The sequence below is a fragment of the Equus asinus genome, chromosome 2 (assembly GCF_041296235.1).
Source record: "Equus asinus isolate D_3611 breed Donkey chromosome 2, EquAss-T2T_v2, whole genome shotgun sequence".
Classification (NCBI taxonomy): Eukaryota; Metazoa; Chordata; class Mammalia; order Perissodactyla; family Equidae; genus Equus; species Equus asinus.
Window position 1 is genome coordinate 13,425,683 of NC_091791.1, and position 21,839 is coordinate 13,447,521.

The window sequence follows — 21,839 nt, forward strand, 5'->3', positions numbered from 1 at the left end:
GAATAGAATTCTTCCTGCTATTTAAAAAATTTTATCAGACTAACTTTATTATAAATTAGGGAAAATGAAATAAACTTAGAAAAATCAATATCATGGGTAATTTTTTTTAAAACCATTTGAGGCATTTTAAAGTGTCCAATTCCATGGCATTAAGTACATTCACAGTGTTGTGCAACAATCACTACTATCCATTTCCAGAACATTTTCATTATCCCAAAATGAAATTGTGTACCCACGAAATAACAAGGCCCTTCTCCCCGCCCCCCAGCCCCTGGTAACCACCATTCTACTTTCTGCCAGTGTTAATTTGCCTAGTCTGGGTACCTCGTATAAGTGGAATCATACAATATTTGTCCCTTTGTGTCTGGCTTATTTCACTTAGCATAAGGTTTTCAAGGTCCATCCATGTTGTAGCACATGTTAGAACTTCATTCCTTTTTAAGGCTGAATAATATTCCACTATCTGTATACACCACCATTTTGTTTATCCATTCATCCATGGATGGACATCTGGGTTGTTTTCACCTTTTGGCTATTGTTAATAGTGCTGCTATGAACAAGGGTGTACACATATCTATTTGAGCCCCTGCTTGCAATTCCTTTTGATATATACCCAGAAGGAGAATTGCTGAATTTATGGTAATTCTATGTTTAACCTTTTGAGGAACCCTGCTACTGTTTTCAGAACGAACCTCTTCCTAAAGTCGTCTTCTGCCTGGGATAAGTAACCCGGCACCTGCCCCACAGGCTTCATCCTCTTCCCTGGCTGACATTCCTGTGGATGGCTGAGCACTCACCAGAGCTCTCACTAAAGTCACGTCTTGTTCTCGGTTTGCTGACATCCTCAAGTCAGTCAAATATCTCTGAACCCCTACAGCACACCAGCACTTTCATCACACTTTGTTGGTGTCCCTTCTTTTGCTGAGGAAGCCTGGCCCTGAGCTAATATCCATGCCCATCTTCCTCTACTTTATACGTGGGACGCCTACCACAGCATGGCTTGCCAAGCGGTGCCAAGTCCACACCTGGGATCCGAACCAGTGAACCCCAGGCCACCGAGAAGCAGAATGTGCGCACTTAACCACTGTGCCACCAGGCCGGTCCCCTTCATCACACCTTATACAGAGTCACCTGTGTATCATTTTTACTCCATGAAAAACACAATTCAAAACTCAGAATTCACAACATTGTGAAGAATCAGTGTTTTTACTCTAAGGTTGATGGAGGGATGGATGGCCAATGACGAGCCACGTAGTGGGAAAGGAGTCTCAGCGTTCAGGTCCTCAGGACAAGACCCACCCACTCTTCCTGGCCACAGCTCGCCGGGCCACCAGCCCTGGACAGAAAGAGCAGTGCTGCTGGCGGGTCCCTGTCAAGTGCTGGGACCCCTCTCACCAGCACCCTTCAGCACACATCACCTCCTCAGAGGGCTCTGACCTGCTCTGTAATATTCTCGACCTCAGCTCCTCGTTCCTGTCACAGCATCCATTTATCACGGTTCACAACGATCCTGTTGTGTATATTACTCTCTGTCCATCTGCTCCACTAAAACACAGACCACAAGGGCGGGGGCTTTGCTCGCCCTGTAACCCCACTGCCCGTGCAATGCCTGACAAAGAGTCAGTGCCCAATAACTATTGCCTGAGTAAATGAATGGGCGAATGAAGAAAAGAGCCAGGTCTGACCAGGTGAGCAGGGCCTGCTTATCAGAGGTGCCCCCCAGGAGGCACAGGTGCAGACAGGGGGAGACAATCCTTCCTGGCCCCCAGCTCCCAGGCTATGAGACAAGCGTCTAGATGAGGCAGGGTCTGGGAGAGGCGAGGCTGGAAGGATCCCCGCAGGAGAGGAGCAAGGAGCTGGGAATAGGCACCATGCACACAGGCAGCAGACAGGATAGGAGATGGGTGAGCTGTGGGGCAGAGGCGGGCTCCATCACCACATGGAGAGGCATAAAGAAAACCCATCTGCACCCCAGTCTGGCAAGGGGAGGGCAGAGGGGCCACATGACACTCTGGTGAGCTTGACACGTAGACCCCACAGAGGAACCCGCCCTGCAGCGTGTGGTACTAGAGTGCGAAGTCTGGCAGGGGTCTGACTATACGCTTACTGATGTCCTGGAGACAACACATCAAAGCTAGATTAAGATGCTTGATCTAGTTCCCCACGCTCAGCAGCAACCTCCTCTCTACAATTTGTTCCTTCATGAAAATTCTGCTAGGAGGAGACAATGCACTGGCCAGCCCAGAAAAGCATTCGGACCACCTGGCAGTTACATTTCTCACTATGAAAGCTTGGCTTCAGCACCAGCCCCCTGTATATGTGTTCCCAAAGCCTGATAACTGACCAGCCATGGCAGCCCCACCCGCTGGCCTCTCCAGTCACTTCACTCCGTCTGTGGGTACCGCAGGTAGCGAGCACCTGTCTGCCACACGCCACCCAGTGGCGCCGCTTCAGGACTCTGAGTAAGTCAGAATATCAAGAATTACCTGAATAACTTGGCTGTCTGATTTCTCTGGATCTTCTGCAGACTGAACAATTAGCTGACCAATCTCTTTGTGCAGTTTGCCCATTGTCATGGCCTCTGGTGAGATCAAGAAGAATATGTTGTATGAATATTTAGAAGTTTACATAATAAAAAATAATCATGCCATCTATCTGAAAACGTGAAAGAGCATACAGGTGGAATTTTCAAAAGGCAACTGACAATGCCGCACATTTCTGTCTTATTTCTTTTTTTTTTTATTAAGATTATGATAGATTACAGCCTTGTGAGATTTCAGTTGTACATTATTGTTAGTCTTGTTGTGGGTACACCACTTCCCCCTTTGTGCCCTCCCCCCACCCCCCCTTTTCCTTGGTAACCACCGATCAGTTCTCCTTGTCTATATGTTATCTTCCACCTATGAGTGGGGTCATATATACTTCGTCTTTCTCTGTCTGGCTTATTTCGCTTAGCATAATACCCTCGAGGTCCATCCATGTTGCTGTGAATGGACCAATTTTGTCCTTTTTTATGGCTGAGTAGCATTCCATTGTGTATATATACCATATCTTCTTTATCCAATCATCAGTTTCTGGGCATTTAGGTTGGTTCCACATCTTGGCTATTGTAAATAATGCTGCGATGAACATAGGGGTGCAAAGGACTCTTGGGATTTCTGATTTCAGGTTCTTAGGACAGATACCCAGTAGTGGGATGGCTGGGTCATAAGGTATTTCTATTTTTAACTTTTTGAGATATCTCCATACTGTTTTCCATGGTGGCTGTACTAGTTTGCATTCCCACCAACAGTGTATGAGGGTTCCTTTTTCTCCACAACCTCTCCAACATTTGTTGCTCTTGGTTTTGGATGTTTTTGCCAATCTAACGGGTGTAAGGTGATATCTTAGTGTAGTTTTGATTTGCATTTCCCTGATGATTAGCGATGATGAACATTTTTTCATGTGTCTATTGGCCATACTTATATCTTCTTTGGAGAAATGTCTGTTCATGTCCTCTGCCCATTTTTTGATCGGGTTGTTTGTTTTTTTGTTGTTAAGCAGTGTGAGTTCTTTGTATATTATGGAGATTAAGGCTTTGTCGGATAAGTGGCTTGTAAATATATTTTCCCAATTAGTGGGCTGTTTTTTTGTTTCAATCCTGTTTTCCCTTGCCTTGAAGCAGCTCTTTAGTCTGATGAAATCCCATTTGTTTATTTTGTCTATTGTTTCCCTCAACTGAGGAGTTACAGTGTCCAAAAAGATTCTTTTGAAACTGATGTCAAAGAGTGTATTGCCTATATTTTCTTCTAGAAGACTTATTGTTTCAGGCCTAATCTTAAGGTCTTTGATCCATTTTGAGTTTATTTTGGTGTGTGGTGAAAAAGAATGGTCAATTTTCAATCTTTTGCATGTGGCTGTCCAGTTTTCCCAGCACCATTTGTTGAAGAGACTTTCTTTTCTCCAATGTAGGCCCTCTGCTCCTTTGTCGAAAATTAGCTGTCCATAGATGTGTGGTTTTATCTCTGGGCTTTCAATTCTGTTCCATTGATCTGTGGACCTGTTTTTGTACCAGTACCATGCTGTTTTGATCACTGTAGCTTTGTAGTATGTTTTGAAATTGGGGATTGTGATTCCTCCGGCTTTGTTTTTCTTACCCAGGATTGCTTTAGGAATTCGCGGTCTTTTGTTACCCCATATGAATTTTAGGATTCTTTGTTCAATTTCTGAAAACAATGCCCTTGGGATTCTGATTGGGATAGCGTTGAATCTGTAGATTGCTTTAGGTAGTATGGACATTTTAACTATGTTTATTCTTCCAATCCATGTGCATGGAATGTCTTTCCATCTCTTTATGTCATTATCAATTTCTTTCAAGAAAGTCTTGTAGTTTTCATTGTATAAATCCTTCACTTCCTTGGTTAAATTTATCCCAAGGTATTTTATTCTTTTTGTTGCGATTGTGAATGGGATTGAGTTCTTGAGTTCTTTTTCTGTTAGTTCATTGTTAATGTATAGAAATGCTACTGATTTATGTATGTTGATTTTATACCCTGCTACTTTGCTGTAGTTGTTGATTGTTTCTAATAGTTTTTCTGTGGATTCTTTGGGGTTTTCTATATATAAGATCATGTCGTCTGCAAACAGCGAGAGTTTTACTTCTTCATTACCTATTTGGATTCCTTTTATTTCTTTTTCCTGCCGAATTGCTCTGGCCAACACCTCCAGTACTATGTTGAATAGGAGTGGTGAAAGTTGGCACCCTTGTCTTGTTCCTGTCCTCAGAGAGACGGCTTTCAGTTTTTGTCCACTGAGTATGATGTTGGCAGTGGGTTTGTCATATATGGCCTTTATTATTATTATATGTTCTATACCCATTTTATTGAGGGTTTTTATCATAAATGGATGTTGGATCTTGTCAAATGCTTTCTCTGCATCTATTGAGATGATCATGTGGTTTTTGTTTCTCAATTTGTTAATGTAGTGTATCATGTTGATTGACTTGCAGATGTTGAACCATCCCTGTGTCCCTGGTATAAATCCCACTTGATCATGGTGTATAATCTTTTTGATGTACTGCTGTATTCAGTTTGCCAGAATTTTGTTGAGGATTTTTGCATCTATGTTCATCAGTGATATCGGTCTGTAGTTCTCCTTCTTTGTGTTGTCCTTACCAGGTTTGGGGATCAGAGTGATGTTGGCTTCATAGAATGTGTTAGGGAGTACTCCATCTTCCGCAATTTTCTGGAATGGAATAGTTTGAGAAGGATAGGTATTAAATCTTCTTTGAATGTTTGGTAGAATTCTCCAGAGAAGCCGTCTGGTCCTGGACTCTTGTTTTTGGGGAGGTTTTTGATTACTGTTTCTATTTCTTTGCTTGTGATTGGCCTATTCAGATTCTCCATTTCTTCCTGATTCAGTGTGGGGAGGTTGTAGGAGTCTAGGAATTTGTCCATTTCTTCTAGGTTGTTCAATTTGTTGGCATATAGTTTTTCATAGTATTCTCTTATGATCCCTTGTATTTCATTGGTATCTGTTGTGATTTCTCCTCTCTCATTCCTAATTTTATTTATTTGAGATTTCTCTCTTCTTTTCTTGGTGAGTCTGGCTAAGGGTTTGTCGATTTTGTTAATTTTTTCGAAGAACCAACTCTTTGTTTCATTGATCCTTTCTACTGTCTTTTTTGTTTCAATATCATTTATTTCTGCTCTTATTTTTATTATTTCCCTCCTGCTGACTCTGGGCTTTGTTTGTTCTTCTTTTTCTAATTCTGTTAGGTGTCGTTTGAGGTTGCTTATGTGAGCTTTTTCTTGTCTAGTGAGGTGAGCATGTATTGCAATGAATTTCCCTCTAAGGACTGCTTTTGCTGCATCCCAAATGATTTGGTATGTTGTGTTCTCATTTTCATTTGTCTCCAGATAATGCTTGATTTCTTCTTTAATTTCTTCAATAATCCATTGTTTGTTCAGAAGCGTGTTGTTTAGTCTCCACATTTTTGCACCTTTCTCTGCTTTATTCTTGTAGTTGATTTCTGGTTTCATAGCATTATGATCAGAAAAGATGCTTGATATTATTTCAATTCTCTTGTATTTATTGATGCATGCTTTGTTTCCCAAAATATGGTCTATCCTTGAGAATGTTCCATGCACACTTGAGAAGAATGTGTAACCTGCTGTTTTTGGATGAAGTGTTCTATATATATCTATTAAGTCCATCTCGTCTAATTTTTCATTTAATTGTATAATTTCCTTGTTGATTTTCTGTCTGGATGTTCTGTCTTATTTCTTAAACACAGATATGATGACATGCTAGGACATAAGACATAATCATGATTTGTACACTTCATGTCCAAAACAAAAACACACCAATACCAAACCCAATTTTTCCTTCAACCTACCTCATAAGGATTTTTATCTTTTCTTTCTAGACAAAACCTAATGAAAACTTCTGACCACAAATAAGTTGTGACTGGAAGCCAGGAGCCTGTCCAGGTCTTTACAGTTAAGAATTCAAGTTTATCTTTCTGGTGGGGATACAGTAAAAGCAGCACTTCCTGTCAGCTCTACAGAAGCCAGCAGAACATTCAGTCTGTAAAGGCTCTTAGAAACGAGCAAAGGAAACAACCACACATTCATTATACATATTGCTATTTTCTGCAGCAAAGAGAATAACAGAAATTTCTGTTTGTCACTCCAAGGGAGAAACTCCATTTGGATGGTGCTGACCAGGATGAGCCCATTTTATACACTCAGAGCAACAGAGGGCAGCAGGGACATGGCTGGTCCTAGCGCTTCAGCAATTTAAGTGGCCCTGGCAGAAGCTAGTTTTCTGTCGCTTTGGCTTTACAAAAGGCAGTATCTCCTAAAGATCTGATTCTGTATTTTGAATTTTTCACCATGAGCATGCATTATATGTTTATAATTTCAACACAAATTAAAAGAAAACTAACTCTGGGGGCCGGCCCCATAGCATAGTGGTTGGGTTCATTGCACTCTGCTTCCATGGCCCGGGCTCACAGGTTTGGATGCCAGTCACAGACCTACATCACTCGCCAGCCATGCTGTGTCAGTAACCCACATATTAAGTGGAGGAAGATCAGCACAGATGTTAGCTCAGGGCTAATCTTCCTCAAGCAAAAAAATGAGGAAGACTGGCAATAGATGTTAGCTCAAAGCTAATCTTCCTCAGAAAAATAAAAAAAAAGAAAAGAAAAGAAAACTAGTTCTGGTTCTATTAATTTGAAATTACTAGATAAAATCTCACATAATCAGAATCTATCTAACAAAAATCCCTAACTAGCATTCAGCTGCTCTCACTTTAAGGAGAAAAAGAAAGGATAATATAAAAGCTGTTATATTCCCCTCTAAACCAATGCCTCAGTAATGCCTTGGACTCAACACACACTTAACCCAATCTTTACCACTTTATATAGCTGTAACTTAGAACAATTTAAAGTTTCACAGAGACGACACTATGACACTAGAACACATTTTCTTTCTTTCTTTTTTTTCTTTTTGCTGAATAAGATTTTCCCTGAGCTAACATCTGTTCCAATCTTCCTCTATTTTGTATAGGGGTTGCCACCACAACATAGCCGCCGATGAATGGTGGAGGTCCATGCCTGGGAACTGAACCTGGGACGCTGAAATGAAGTGTGCCAAACTTAAATCACTAGGCCATGGGGCCAGCCCCTAGAAAACCCGTTCTTGATTAGCTCCAAGAATACATTTATCCCTTGTGCTTACTGAGACAGCCTTCAAAAAGATTTTCCACACAGGAGTCATACTGGACCCTTGAGTAGTGGTAAATGTTCACGTTTACTCTTTGATACTCCTTCCTTCATGAGGTGGAGCCTAATTCTTCTCCCTTAATGATTTGCTTCCAGCAAGTAGAATATGGAGGATGTGATGGTGTATGACTTCTGAGACGAGGTCATAGACAGCACTGTGGTCTCCTCTGGCTCTTGGATCACTGGCTCTTGGGGAAGCCAGCTGTCACATCATGAGAACACTCGAGAGGCCCATGTGGGGAGGCCGCCTGCCAAGAGCCATGTGAGTTAGCTTGGAAGTGGATCCTCTGATCCCAGTCAAGCCTTCGGATGACTGTAGCCCTGGGAACATCTTGAGCGAACCTCATGAGACCCTGAGCCAGACCCTCCCAGCTCAGTCGCTCCTGGATTCCTGCCCATCAAAACTGTGAGATAATAAATATTTGTTATCTTCAATCACTAAGTTTAGAAGTGATTTGTTATGCAGCTATAGATAATTAATACACCTTGTTTGAACAGAACAGTGGAGAAACAAGGTGAACAGACTGTCTTACTAACTTATCCTGTGCAGCAGAAGCACCCGGGCTGTATCACTAACGTGGCTGGTCTATGAGAATAAGTGCTGTGTTCAGACACAGAAGAATCCCTCCAGCGTTGCCAGAGCAGGTTGCGCAGGCCCTCAAGTACCGATTGTAGATAATCAGCCTAAAGAATACAACTGCCTGACTTACATCTTGTGTCAACAACAGAACAGAACAGAACAGAGAACTAACCTTTCGCAAGTGGAGCAATGGTAATCTCAGTATCTGCCAGATTCACAAACACGTCATAGAGGTCTGGTCTACTGCTCACCTCCAGGTCTACAAAGCCAGCGATGTAACCTGCGTCACAAAGAGGACCAACATTACTGCAGGAGGAAGACATCATATTGTGAACACATCAAAAGAGAACTAGGGGGCCAGCCCAGTGGCATAGTGGTTAAGTCTGCGTGCTTTGCTTTGGTGGCAGGGTTTGCGGATGCAGATCCCAGGTGTGGACCTAGTGCTACTCGTCAAAACCACGCTGTGGCGGCATCCCACAGAAAATAGAGGAAGACTGGCACAGATGTTAGCTCAGCAACAATCTTCCTCAAGCAAAAAGAGGAAAACTGGCAACAGATGTTAGCTCAGGGCCAATTTTCCTTACACATACACAAAAAGAGAGAACTGGGTCTGAAAGCTCATCAGCTGCTTTCTGTCACTGCTTTATTTATTCAGGGTGCATTAGCTGTGCCCTGTGGTATTTATTAAGACTACATTACGGTCAACTGCCTGAAGGAACTTACAACTCAAAATGTTCTAAAACTAGACTCCAGTGTCAGGAAGAAGGCTGAGGTAAAGCGTTTACTTTTGAGTTGCTGCTATTCAGGTCCAGAATGACAGACAAGGCGGACGGTGGCAAGGACTCCCTTGACCAGTGTTCTCCCTTTAGGTCCTCGTCTCCAAGAAATCAAAATCAAACACCCGGGTTTCTCAGGGTAACATGGTGGAAACAGTATCATCATCTGCCAATTTCAGATATGATACAATAAATGCCAAAGGAATCAGGGCAACTCAAGAATCAGCAGACCTTTGAAACTGGTGTTAAGATAATAGTTCTCAGACTTTTTGGATTTTACAGAAGAGTAGAATAAAAATAATTTTTTTAGCCTGAAAAGAAATGCTAAAGGTATTTACTTAAGTGGTAAAGAAAAGAACACAAATAAGAAAATTATCAAAAAAACCCCACAAAACAATAAAATCACTGGGAAAGGCAAACATACAGTAAGGGTAGCAGATCAACCACCTATGAAGCTAATATGAAGGTCAAAAGACAAAAATACTAAAATTATCTATTTCCATGATAAGAAGGTAACAGATACACACCAAAAAAAGAGGTTAAATATGACACCAAAAACATAAAATGTGGGAGGAGGGGAGTAAAAGAGTAGAGCTTTCAGCAAGAGGCCAAACTTAAGAGACCATCAACTTAATATAGATCGCTATTTACGTAGGTTATTCTTTATGAACCTCATGGCAATCAGAAACCAGAAACCTCTAATAAATATACAAAAAATTAAGAGAAAGGAACCCAAACATAATACTAAAGAAAGCCATCAAACCACAAGGGAAGAGAGCAAGAGAAGAAGAACACAGAAGAACTACTAAAACAGCCAGAGAAAAAGTAAAAAAATGATAATAAGTACATTCTTAACAATAGCTACTTTAAATGGCAATAGACTAAGTGCTCCTGCCAAAAGGCAGAGAGTGGCTGATTGGATTAAAAAACAAGATCCATACATATGCTGCATACCAGAGAGATACTTTGGACCTGAAGACACTCACAAACTCAAAGTGAAGGGGTGGAAAAAGTTACTCCATGCAAATGGCAATGAAAAGAAAGCTGGGGTAGCAATACTTATATCAGACAAAATAGACTTTAAAACAAAAACGGTAACAAGAGACGAAGAAGGACACTACATAATGATAAAGGGTACAATCCAACAAGAGGATATAACATTTGTAAATACCTATGCACCCAACATAGGAGCACCTAAATATATAAAGCAATTATTAACAGACAAAAAAGGAGAAACAACAACACAGTAATAGCAGGGACTGTAACACTGCATTTACACCAATGGATAGATCATCTGAACAGAAGATCAATAAGGAAACATTGGCCTTAAATGACGCAGTAGACCAGGTGGACTTAGTAAATATATAGAGAACACTCCATCCAAAACCAACAGAATACACATTCGTTTCAAAGGCACATGGCACATTCTCCAGGATAGATCACATATTAAGCCACAAAACAAGTCTCAATAAATTTAAGAAGACTGAAATAATACCAAGCATCTCTTCTGACTACAATGGTATGAAACTAGAAATCAACTACAGGAAGAAAACTGGAAAAGCCACAAACGTGGAGATTAAACAAAGTGCTACTGAACAACAACTGGGTAATGAAGAAATCAAATGAGAAATAAAAAAATACCTAGAGACAAATGAAAATGAAAATATGACATGCCAAAATGTATGTGATACAGCAAAAGTGCTTCTAAGAGGGAAGTTATAGCAATACAGGCCTACCTCAACAAACAAGAAAAATCCCAAGCAACCTAACAGTGCACCTAAAGGAACTGGAAAAAAAGGAACAAACAAAGCCCACAAATCAGCAGAAGGAAGGAAATAATAAAACTCAGAGCAGAAAAAAATGAAATAGAGACTTAAAAAGTAGAAAAAAAATCAATGAAACTAAGAGCTAGTTCTTTGAAAAGATTAAAAAAATTGACAAAACTTTAGCCAGACTTAACAAGAAAAAAAGAGAGAAGGCTTAAATAAAATCAGAAATGAAAGAGGAGTAATTAAAACGCAGACCTCAGAAATATCAAAGATTGCAAGAGAATACTATGAAAAACTATATGCCAACAAATTTGATAATCTAGAAGAAATGGATAAATTCTTAGAATCATATAACCTTCCAAAATGGAAGCAAGAGGAAACAGAGAATTTGAATAGACCAATCACCAGTAAGGAGATCAAAACAGTAATGAAAACCTCCCAAAAAATAAAAGCCCAGTACCAGACAGCTTCCCTGGTGAATTCTACCAAAAATTCAAAGAAGACTTAATACCTAGCCTTCTCAAACTCTTCCAAAAAACTGAAGGGGGCGAACCTTCTTAACTCATTCTACGAGGTCAACATTATCCTGATACCAAAACCAGACCGGTACAACACAATAAAAGAAAATCACAGGCCAATATCACAGATGAACATCGATGCAAAAATCCTCAACAAAATACTAGCAAATTGCATAGAATACATTTAAAAGATCATACACCATGATCAAGTGGGATTTATTCCAGGGATGGTTCAACATCTGGAAATCAGTCAACATGATACACCACATTAACAAAACAAAAAATAAAAAACACATGATCGGGGCCGGCCTGGTGACACATTGGTTAAGTTCCCATGTTCTACTTTAGCGGCCCAGGGTTTGCCAGTTCAGATCCTGGGTGCGGACATGGAACCGCTTGGCAAGCTATGCTGTGATAGGCGTCCCACATATAAAGTAGAGGAAGATGGGCATGGATGTTAGCTCAGGGCCAGTCTTCCTCAGCAAAAAGAGGAGGATTGGCAGTAGACGTTAGCTTAGGGCTAATTTTCCTCAAAAAAAAAAAAAATTTATCATCTTAATAGAGGCAGAGAAAAGCATTTGACAAGATATAGCACCCATTTATGATAAAAACTCTGCATAAAATGGGTATAGAAGGAAAATATCTCAACATAATAAAGGCCATATATGACAAATCCACAGCTAATAAAATACTCAAAGGAGAAAAATTGAAAGCTATCCCTCTAAGAACAGGAACCAGACAAGGATGCCCACTTTCACTCTTATTTAACACAGTATTGGAAGTCCTAGCCAGAGGAATCAGGCAAGAAAAAGAAATAAAAGGGATCCAAATTGGAAACGAAGAAGGGAAAGTGTCACCATTGGCAGATGACATGATTTCATATATAGAAAACGCTAAAGAATCCACCAAAAAACTTTTAGAAATAATAAATGAATAGGTAAAGTGGGAGGATACAAAATCAACATACAAAAATCAGTTGCGTTTCTACACGCTAACAACAAAGTAGCAGAAAGAGAAATTAAGAATACAATTGCAACAAAAAGAATAAAATACCTAGGAATAAATTTAACCAAAGAGGTGAAACACCTGTACACTGAAAACTATAGAACATTGCTGAAAGAAACTGAAGAACACACAAAGAAATGGAAAGATATTCTGTGCTCTTGAATTGGAAGAATCAACATAGTTAAAATGTCCATATTTCCTAAAGCAATCTACAGGTTCAATGCAATCCCTATCAAAGTTCCAACAACATTTTTCACAGAAATAGAGCAAAGAATTCTAAAATTTATATGCAGCAACAAAAGACCCCAAATAGCCAAAGCAATCCTGAGAAAAAAGAACCAAGCTGGAGGGGCTGGCCCCATGGCCAAGTAGTTGGGTTCACACTCTCTGCTTCGTCAGCCCAGGGTTTCGCCGGTTCAGATCCTGGGTGCAGACATGATGCCGCACATCAGGCCATGCTGAGGCAGCATCCCACATGCCACAACTAGAAGGACCCGCAACTAAAACATACATCTATGTACTGGAGGGATTTGGTGAGAAAAAGCACGGGGAAAAAAAAAAACATAGCTGGAGGTATCACACTCCTTGATTTCAAAATATATTACAAAACTATAGTAATCAAAACAGCATGATACTGGCACAAAAACAGAAACACAGATCAATGGAACAGAATCGAGAGCCCAGAAATAAACCCACACCTCTATGGACAGTTAATTTTTGACAAGGGAACCATGAACATACAATGGAGAAATGAAAATCTCTTCAATAAATGGTGCTGGGAAAACTGGACAGCCACATGAAAAAGAATGAAAGCAGACCATTATCTTACACCATACACAAAAATTAACTCAAAATGGATTAAAGCCTTGAATGTAAGATCTGAAACCATGAAACTTCTAGAAGAAAACAGGCAGTACACTCTTCAACATCGGTCTTAGCAGCATACTTTCAAGTACCATGTCTGACAAGGCAAGGGAAAAAATAAACAAATGAGACCACATCAAACTACAAAGCTTCTGCGCAGCAGAGAAAACCATCAACAAAATGAGAAGACAACCTCACAATAGGGAGAAGATATTTGCAAACCATGTATCTGATAAGGGATTAACATCCAAAATACATAAAGAACTCATACATCTCAACAACAAAAAAACTAACAACCCAACTAAAAAATGGGGAAAAGATTCAAACATTTTTCAAAAGAAGATATACAGATAGCCAATAGGCACATGAAAAGATGTCCAACATCATTAATTATCAAGGAAATGCAAATCGAAACTAAAATGACATATCACCTCATGCCCACCAGAATGGCTATAATTAACAGACAAGAAATAACAATGTTGGAGAGGATGTGGAGAAAAGGGAACCCTCATACACTATTGGTGGGAGTGCAAACTGGTGCAGCCACTATGGAAAACAGTATGGAGATTCCTCAAAAAATTAAGAATAGAACTACCACATGATCCAACTATTCCACTGCTGGGTAATTATCCAAAGAACATGGAAACATGAATGTGTAAAGATACATGCATCCCTACCTTCATTGCAGCATTATTCACAATAGCCAAGACTTGGAAACAACCTAAGTGCCCATCAAGGGACGAATGGATAAAGAAGATGTGGTGTGTATATATATGCAGTAGAATTCTACTCAGCTATAAAAAAAAGATGAAATCTTGCCATTTGTGACAACGTGGATGGACCTTGAGGGTATTATGCCAAGTGAAATCAGACGGAGAAAGTCATATACTGTAGGATCTCACTCATAAATAGAAGATAAAAACAAAAACAACAAACACATAGATACAGAGATTAGACTGGTGGTTATCAGAGGGGAAGGGGGAAAGAGACAGGCCAAAGGGGGTGACTGGACACATGTGTACGGTGATGGATGGTAATTAGTCTTTGGGTGGTGAACATGATGTAACCTACACAGCAATCAAAATATAATAATGTATACCTGAAATTTATGTTATAAACCAATGTTACCTCAATTAAAAAGAAAAAAATTTTTTGAGGACCAATTCATCATTGCTAAAGTTTTACTTTACCAGGTGAAGGCATGTAAAACACAACAGCAACAGAGACAAAAGCTTACCACAGAGCACCCAGACACAGAATCACTCATGTATGAGAAAACATGACACATGATAGAAATGATTTTGCTGATTACTGGAGAAAGGAGGACACTATTTAATAAGTGTTCCTGGGCCAAGTGGCTATCCAAATGGAAAAAAGTAAAATCAGATCCCAAACTCACACTCTACCAAAAAAGTAATTCCAGGTGGATTAAGCACTTAAATGGGGAAGAAAAAAATTTTTACAAGAAAATACAGGAGAATATCTTTCTACTCTTGGAATAGAAATTTTCTTTTTTTTTCTTTTCTTTTTTTTGAGGAAGATTAGTCCTGAGCTAACTACTGCCAATCTTCCTCTTTTTGCTAAGGAAGACTGGCCCTGAGCTAACATCCATGCCCATCTTCCTCTGCTTTATATGTGGGACGCCTGTCACAGCATGGCTTCTGCCAAGCGGTGCCATGTCTGCACCCAGGATCTGAACCGGCGAACCCCAGGCTGCCGAAGCAGAACGTGCGAACTTAACTGCTGCACCACCGGGCTGGCCTGGAATAGAAATTTTCTTAAAATATAAAAACTAAAATCATAAAAGAAAAATCTAATAAATTCTAACATATTAAAATTAAGATTTCTATTCATCAAAAGATGAGAAAGAAAAAAAGTCTTCAAACGCAGATAATTTTGAAGCATATATAACCAACAATGGATTCATATCCTGAATATATAAAGAACTTCTATGAATCAATTAAAAAAAACAACAACCCAGGGACTGGCCCCATGGCCAAGTGGTTAAGTTCATGCGTTCTGCTTCAGTGGCCCAGGTGTCACTGGTTTGGATCCTGGGTGCGGACACGGCACCACTGGTCAGGCCACACTGAGGCAGCATCCCACATGCCACAACTAGAAGGACCCACAACTAAAAATATACAACTATATACTGGGGGGCTTTGGGGAGAAAAAGGGAAAATAAAATCTTAAAAATAAAAAACCAACCCAATGGAAAAATGAGTAAAAGATAACAGTCATTTTGCAGAAGAAGAAACACAAACGACAAAAACACAGAAATATGCTTAACCTCATTAGGAATCAGGAAAATGCAAATTAAAATCACAAGGAAATATCACTATATAGCCACCAAGTTGGCAAAGACTTTAAAGTCTGATAGTACCAAGTGTTACTGGGGTCATGAAACAATGGGATCTCTGCTACACTACTAGTGGTAGTGTAAATTGGTACAATCCCTGAGGAAAACACCTGGCATTATCCAGCAGCTTGAGGATCTGCATCTTATAACCCAGAAATTCTACTCCCCAGTGTATAACCTAGAGAAAATCTTGCATATGTGCACCAAGAGACCCATAAAAAGAATGCTCATAGCAGCATTGTTTTAAAAGTGACTAACAAGAAAAGTCCAAAGGAACAGACTATGGTACAGCATTTAACGGAATCCCATACAGCAACGAAAATGAATGAGACTACAGATATCCACATGAACACAGATGAATTCCAGAAAAATATTAAATACTAAGCAAAACAAAACAAAAAACCCCACAATAGGCCACAGGAGAATTCATCCATCGTGAGTCCATATACACAAAGTTAGTTTAGTAAAACTAAACAATCTGTTGTTTAAAGATTTTACTTTTTCCTTTTTCTCCCAAAGCGCCCCATACATAGTTGTATATTCTAGTTGTGGCATGCAGGACGCCGCCTCCTCATGGCCTGATGAGCGGTGCCATGACTGCGCCCAGGATCCGAACCAGCAAAACCCTGGGCTGCCACAGTGGAATGCGTGAACTTAACCACTCGGCCACAGGGCCGGCCCCCCATCTGTTGTTTAGAGGTATGTGTTTACGTGCATGTGGCCAGAGGAGGGGAGTAAGGAAAAACGGTGGAATGAGATCAGAAGGCACACTGGGTGCTCCCAAGTACTGACAATATTCTACTTTTTCATCTCTCTGGTGAGTCCACAAGTGTTTATTTTTTATAACTTGCAGAAATATTACATATTATTTTATATGTAAGTACCTCACAGTGGAACAATAACAAAATCCCCTAGCATCTATTCGTCATCATCTTATCAAAGGAACTTTTAAGACCACAGAAGTATATAGGGCCTTATATTTAAGAAAACAAGGACAAAAAACGGTATCACTATAAAGTTATGATTCCTGTAGGCATAAGTAATAGTGTATTATTAAATTATTCCCAGAATCTTATTATTGAAAATTATCATACAAGTATAACAACATCACTTAAAAATAACTTATTTTTTTCTTTGAGAAAAAATAAGGAAAGGCTCAAAATAAAATCTAAATCAAATCACTAATAGGGAAACTTTTAACTCCTTTTTTTTTTTTTTTTTTTGCTGAGGAAGATTCACCCTGAGCTAACATCTGTGCCAATCTTCTTCTATTTTATATGTGGGCTGCCACCACAGCATGGCTGATGAGTGGCGTAGGTCTGCCCCTGGGATCCAAACCCAGGAACCTGGGCTGCCAAAGCAGAGGGTGTTAAACTTAACCACTATGCCACAGGGCCGGCCTCATAACAGGGAACCTTTTAAGATAAGAACTTTACAAAATTAAAAGTAAACTGCATTTTGGTGATGGTTGCACAACAATGTGAATGTACCTAATGCCACTGAACTATACACTTAAAAATGATTAATACGGCAAATTTTATGTGTACTTTACCACAATTTTTTTTAATTAAAAAACCTTTTTTTAAGAAGAAAAAATTGGTTGCATTTGCCAAAGAAATAATAAACGATCAGTATTCCCCTGAGAAATGTGAGTGTGTGCATGCACACACACGAAACCACGACAACCCTGGTTAAGCCGAGTCTGTCCTCCCCTGGGAGCCTGTGGTCTACCTGGGCACATCTGCAGGGCTTCCAGCTCGTCAGCATTGAGGTGCACGTAGGAGTGAAGTATGGTCCAGTCCTGGCGATGCCACACCAGGGCAGGCAGGGTCCTGGGGAACGAAGGTGAGAACTCAAATGGCTGCTGGCCCGCACCTCAGGGACTCAGCCTGCCCCCTTCCGTCGCCCTCCCGAGGACGAAGTGACCGGGGTGGAGTCGTAAAGCTATCAGAGGCAGAAGGGAGACCAACCCCTAACTGTGCCAACGCCTCCAGGCTTCAAATTAAAGTCCTGCAACACTTTCAACTCTGCTTTTGGGTCAGATTAGCTACAAGAAGCTCGAGGTGAAGTTTCAAAAGCTCTCCATGGAGTCACAGAGCAACACTTCTGGTCTCCTCCAGACACTCACTCTGCGGCCTGCACGGAGACCGGGTCTGAGGGAAAACGCCAAAGCGAGCCCTGCAAGCAAGACACTTTTTTTGCTGTCTCTCATTTTATATTTAAAATTCCAGTCAAACTTGCAAACCACTTTGTGTTTGTTTTTATACAAAATAGGTTTTCTTCAAAAAAAATTGCCAGCAAAACAGCTGTTGTGGTAAGATGCACCAAATTTATCTGTGGTTTCGTGAAGCATTTGGTGTCCTGCTATGTATCTCAGAAGCTGTGGACACCCCAGTTTCAGAGGGAAGAATGTAGAGGAAAAGGGTAATGGGGTGGGAAAATACTGAGTTCTGGAGTCAGAGCAGGGTACGAATCCTGGCCCTCTCACCTGAGATCTGAGGCAATCACAATCGTCTAACAATAATCATTTCTCAAGTGCACACTATGAGGACGGAACATACTAAGCACTTGGCACAGATTATTTCCAATCCTAAAACAAGCTTAGGAGAGGGGCATCATTATCTTCATTTTACAGATGAAGAAACTGGGGCTCAGAAACATTAAGTATCCTTTATGTGGTCACAGAGATAATAAGTTGCCCTCCTAGGACATTAACCCAGATCTTTCTGACTACCAAGCCTTTCTTCTTTCCATTACCTAACCACATGGCCTCTCTAAGCCTCAATTTTCTCATCCATAAAACAGGCTAATAATGCTTCCTTGCAAGGTTCTTGTCAGGAGTAAATTTAATAATTTAAGGTGACTTATACAATGCCTGGAATTCAGTAAACACAGCATAAATGCTAGTTCCTCTTGCTTTTAAAATAGAACCTAAGAGCAAGTTAGATTTGGCAAAGAAAAAAACTAAAAAAAAATCTACGTTTATTATAAAAATAAGAGAGTCTATGGTAAAATTGAACACAAGAAACAAGTGACCTAAAACAGGGATCAGGAAACTGTGGCCCATGGGTCGGCTGCCTGTCTTTGCGCGTAGTTTTACTGGGACACAGCCAGGCCCATGCAGTTACATACGCATTGTCTGTGGCTGCTTTCAAGCTACCCACGGCAGCTGGGTACTTGGGACAGAGACCATATGGCAAGCCTAAAATATTTATTCTCTGGCAAGGAAGTTTGCAAACTCTCTGCTCTAAAATATTCATATTTCTAAATTTAAAGAAAAATCTGTCCAAATTCAGTGACCTTGAAATACTAAATCTAAACTGGAACATTAGACCAAAATGATAATTCACCCCCCGACTAACACGTTCTCTTTATACCAAATGTGGGACAGAACAGAGCACATAGTGACACTGAATGCTCCAAATTGGCTGCCAACAAAGCTTACACTTTCAAATGATTAGAGATGATACCTGGTAAACTCCTGGACAGCTTCTATTTTGGGGTGATAGACGACAATTCTTTTCTTTAGCATCAGTGCTGTGTGTAAGATAACAGTTTCCATTCCAAACTGAGATACAATGTCTAAAAACAAAAGACAATGTACTGTTACTGCATTAAATATTATATAAGGACGTACAGTTTTTATTGGAAAGAATTTTTATCACATGAATGCAAAATTATGTTCAATACAGAGAATTCAGACAAATGTTGTAAGTTCCGAAGCACCTTATTTGGTGGAGGGGTTTATCTATCCACATGTCTGCTCACCAGGATGGGTGTGAGAGCTGCCTACACCTGCCTCCCAAGGGACCCTCCGCTGGATGAATACATGACGCCAGACTCAAAGAAAGTGCAACCAATGATATGAAGGGGAACCAGCATCTTTCTGTGTCGTGAAAACTTCTTAAGTTTTAAAAAACGTTCACTGACACCACCCTCCCCCCGTCGTTACTTACCTCCTTTTCAGAAAACTTGACAAATACCTAACACCTCAAGGTAACACAGGATGCTTAGAAAGCATACGGAACAGTGGGGTCAAGAGCAAAGACAGGCACGGTGGGGGGATGAGAACGAAGGCCAGCACTGCCCTCAGAGTTCCCCTCTCCTCCCTTTTAAGGTCCCCCAGGTCTGCGGCTTAGCCCTGGGCTGTCTGCCATTTTGGATTTTCCAGCTAGGAGAGAAAGGCGAGGAGTTAATTGGGAACTCTGGGTCAGGGGCTTGAGTTCTCCAGGTGCAAGAGGGACCTGCTAAGAATTAAGGAAAGAAAAACCATGGAAGTCAGTGGAGACCTCGAGCCATGAAATTAAGCTTACTGGTGAAAGAGCATTTCTATATTAACAGTCAGAATCATATGGAAAGGAGCACCACAAAAATCTGATTTCCTATGACAGAATTCTAACCAAATAAGGAAATGTACAAGTTGAACTACCCACCTGTATAGGAAACAAATATTATATAGATGAAAATATATGGAAATATGGAATAGCAGAGTCTAATGAGAGACTGTCCTTAGCTCGGGGATTTGTTGTTGTGGGGATGGAATCACCTAGGATGGGTTTTTGTTTCTTCTTTTGCTTTGCTTTTTTTTTTTGTTTTTTTTACCTTTGATGGAGCCTGCAAGGTATGCCTTTCGGGCATCAAAGTCCTTGCTAAGGAAAGAGCCATTTTCTTCACTCTGGCATATCCCCTTTGTGAGAACTGCGATATAACTCTCCATCATTTTAACTGGGCTCCCATGTTTCAGGTACATTCTGTAAGAAAGGACAAAAAGCAACTGTGCTTTTATTTAGCATGAACCACATGGAGAAATACACTAACGCCAGGCATGGGTACTTTCTAAGGAATCTAAGCCAATTTGCTAATATACTTCTGAACACCTGAATCTTTCCATGACATGATTACTTCCTTAATTTAATCATAAAATGTATTAAAAAAAAAAACCACTTGAGAGATCTTTAACAATTCTTTGAAGTCAGCTCTCTCTTTACATCTGGGGAAGCCTGCTATAGTCCACTCAGGCAAGAGAATGAACTATGGACTGTCTGAGGCCTCATTATTCTCAAGAATATTGTATACTTATCTCTTTTTATGTTTTACACTCACAACAGGTGTTCTTAGTCATAACAACTCTGTTTTATTGCTGGGATTTCCTTTGACAAGAAAGGAGTTTATGCATTGTTCACAGACAAAGCAGTAATTAGTTGTAGAACCTATACTTATCAGAGTTCCCAGAGGTGGCTATATTTAGATAATTAAAAAATCAAGCTCCTTTAAGTTTCTGGTGATAAAAGCACACTAGATACATTCATCATTAAGCTAGAACTCCCAGAAAATGCTGACAGGAAGCTGGCTGCGTTCAGAGCTCACGTGTGAAACCAGCCCTTCCCCTGACCTCTTCCTGTGAGTAAGCAAATCTAAATTTTGCTTCAGAAGCAGGACTGGATCTACTTGGGCCTTTTAGTAGCTGAAGGGATGGAAAACTGGGAAGAAAATAAAATCATTTTTTAAGACAGATCACTTGAAATTTATATTTATTGTAAATTAAGTGAAAAAAAGCAAATGTTTTAACCACTTACTAAATTCTGTCAATCATCAGTTTTTTAATGCACAGATTAAGAAAAAATGGTAGAGAACAATGAGTATGGTAAGCTATCATATATATAAAATACAGGCAAACCCATGAACTCACACACATGCTTACATATGGAGAAAACGTCTTCCGTAGGGCGTAAAGAAAACAGGCCAGGTTGCTGCCTTGGGGTGGGGGCTCAGAAGGTAGAACTGGAGGCCGGGAACAGGGGAAGGGAAACACTTACCCTATGCACCCTTCTGTGCTGTTTGTATTTTTTTGTTTTACTATGTGCTTACATTACCACCAACAACAAAAAAAATAAAAACACCATTAAAGTTACAAAATAAAGCAATATATGGTAATGGAGCAGAGAAACATGAGTAGTAGGTTAAGATGACAACCCTGGGCCATGAGAGATGGAGCAGAGGGAGGAATCCCTCAAAAATCACTCCTGAGGAAAACTACAAAGGGCAACCCAGGGGACCTTATTCAAATGGACATCCATAGACTGCCACCTGGCCTGGACGATTTGGACCCCACAGAGGGAATGAAGTCCCCCCATCCATGCGGGCTTCCACTGCCATGGTGAGCAGCATGCTGTGAAGGCACACCTGCCTGCCACTCTCAC

The 21,839-nt window shown here is 40.3% G+C and overlaps 1 protein-coding gene across 4 annotated transcripts in view; it reads right to left on the bottom strand.

Annotated features, from left to right (window-relative positions):
* DENND10 (DENN domain containing 10) overlaps window positions 1-21,839 on the bottom strand; it is a 29,333-nt gene that overhangs the window by 1,609 nt on the left and 5,885 nt on the right. For all 4 annotated transcript variants that reach the window (XM_044749961.2, XM_044749959.2, XM_070482366.1 and 1 more), the window contains 5 exons: window positions 20,242-20,390; window positions 19,110-19,221; window positions 17,371-17,471; window positions 8,521-8,628; window positions 2,487-2,581 (listed from right to left, as the gene is read on the bottom strand). In XM_044749961.2, coding sequence (XP_044605896.1) covers window positions 2,487-2,581; window positions 8,521-8,628; window positions 17,371-17,471; window positions 19,110-19,221; window positions 20,242-20,389 — 564 coding nt within the window. In that variant the 5' untranslated portion in view covers window position 20,390. The remainder of the gene's footprint in view (window positions 1-2,486; window positions 2,582-8,520; window positions 8,629-17,370; window positions 17,472-19,109; window positions 19,222-20,241; window positions 20,391-21,839) is intronic.